The sequence below is a fragment of the Austrofundulus limnaeus genome, unplaced genomic scaffold (genome assembly GCF_001266775.1).
Source record: "Austrofundulus limnaeus strain Quisiro unplaced genomic scaffold, Austrofundulus_limnaeus-1.0 Scaffold218, whole genome shotgun sequence".
Taxonomy (NCBI): Eukaryota; Metazoa; Chordata; class Actinopteri; order Cyprinodontiformes; family Rivulidae; genus Austrofundulus; species Austrofundulus limnaeus.
Window position 1 is genome coordinate 189,072 of NW_013952620.1, and position 1,379 is coordinate 190,450.

Below are 1,379 nucleotides of genomic sequence, written 5' to 3' on the forward strand. Positions count from 1 at the left end.
ACTTCCTGGTTTTTCGCCAGTGTGGTTTCCTGTCAGCTCAAGTGACAATAAACCTCACTCAGATCCAGAATTCTGGTGTTGTATGGTTTGATTCCTTCTGCAAAACATTTTATTTAACAATGGTGGTTTTAATATCGACTTCAGTTTATTGAATACGAATTTTTCTTACAGTACTGAGCCAAACAAGATGGCTGTTAATAAGTGCTGCAGGCTTTGTGAGACAAATTTTTAGAATCAACACGGACTGAATGGCTTCAGTCACTTCCTCTGCTGCCATTGCTAAACTACAGGCAGACTAAATCAGTGCAGATAATCGACGTCATCATCCACAACTACTCCTTGTGATTGCTGATTGGCCCGGTTGAAATTCTATTGGAGAAATCCAAGTCAATGGGAGAAAGCCCAGACAGAGCAGAGAAGGAAGATTAGAATTGAGCGGAACTGTGTAGGCAATGGGCAGCCTATATATACAGTATATTCAGATGGATTTTGGGGACAGACTCAAACAAAGACAGAAGGCAGGTGGTATAATAAACAAAGAAAACCTGATGCCACATGTCCAGAAGTGTCCTCTTTGAGTTTTTTTATTTTTATTTTTTTGGGTTGTAAATGCTCTTCTCTCTTCAACAGGATCAGTTTGATAACTTGGAAAAGCATACACAATGGGGGATCGAGTTCGTGGAGAAGTACACCAAATTTGTGAAGGAGCGATCGGAGATTGAGGTCAACTATGCAAAACAAATAAGGTGAGTTCTCTGACATACCGTTTGGGTTCTGGGTTTCAGCACAGAGGTTTGGATCAGCTGGATCAGATTTAAAAGAAAGCAGGACTACCCACTAGAAAATTCTTGAAAAAAATTAATCTAAACTATAAATGTTTTAATAGTATAAAATGAACCTCAGCTGCCATAAATACTGTTTTTATTTTCAAATTACCGTGATTTCTTTAAAGTGATCAAAAGTATTTACCCATGTTCCTTCTTCACACCCTCCTGACCTACTATATACATTTTCTGTTACCCACATCTCGCTCACCTCAGCCCACTTTTATCCCACCCTGGCAGCTGCCCCCATGTTCATGATTTAATCTACCGGAGTAAAGATTTTACAAGACAATAGATAGGCGTGGACCAGTTGTTGTTTCTTAACTATTTGTAATAGATGTGGTCAGACCTGGACTTCCATGTTGATGTCAAAACTCAGCTCTAGTGCTCTAATATTACACAAATTTAATTTAGACTGGTTTGAGACTCCCTCAACCATTCTGTGATTATTTTTCACATGTATTTTTAAAAGAAGATTACCGTATTTATTCAAGTATAACACGTAAAATTCAATCCATAAAATCATCCATAAAGTTGGGGGATAGTACTATACTC

The 1,379-nt window shown here is 38.1% G+C and overlaps 1 protein-coding gene across 1 annotated transcript in view; it reads left to right on the forward strand.

Moving 5' to 3' along the window:
- Positions 1-1,379, forward strand: part of LOC106525216 (formin-binding protein 1) — a gene marked incomplete at its 3' end in the record, with an annotated part of 80,400 nt that overhangs the window by 19,806 nt on the left and 59,215 nt on the right. Inside the window, 1 exon segment of the mRNA XM_014019368.1 lies at positions 631-746. Within this exon segment, the coding sequence (XP_013874822.1) occupies positions 631-746 (116 nt within the window).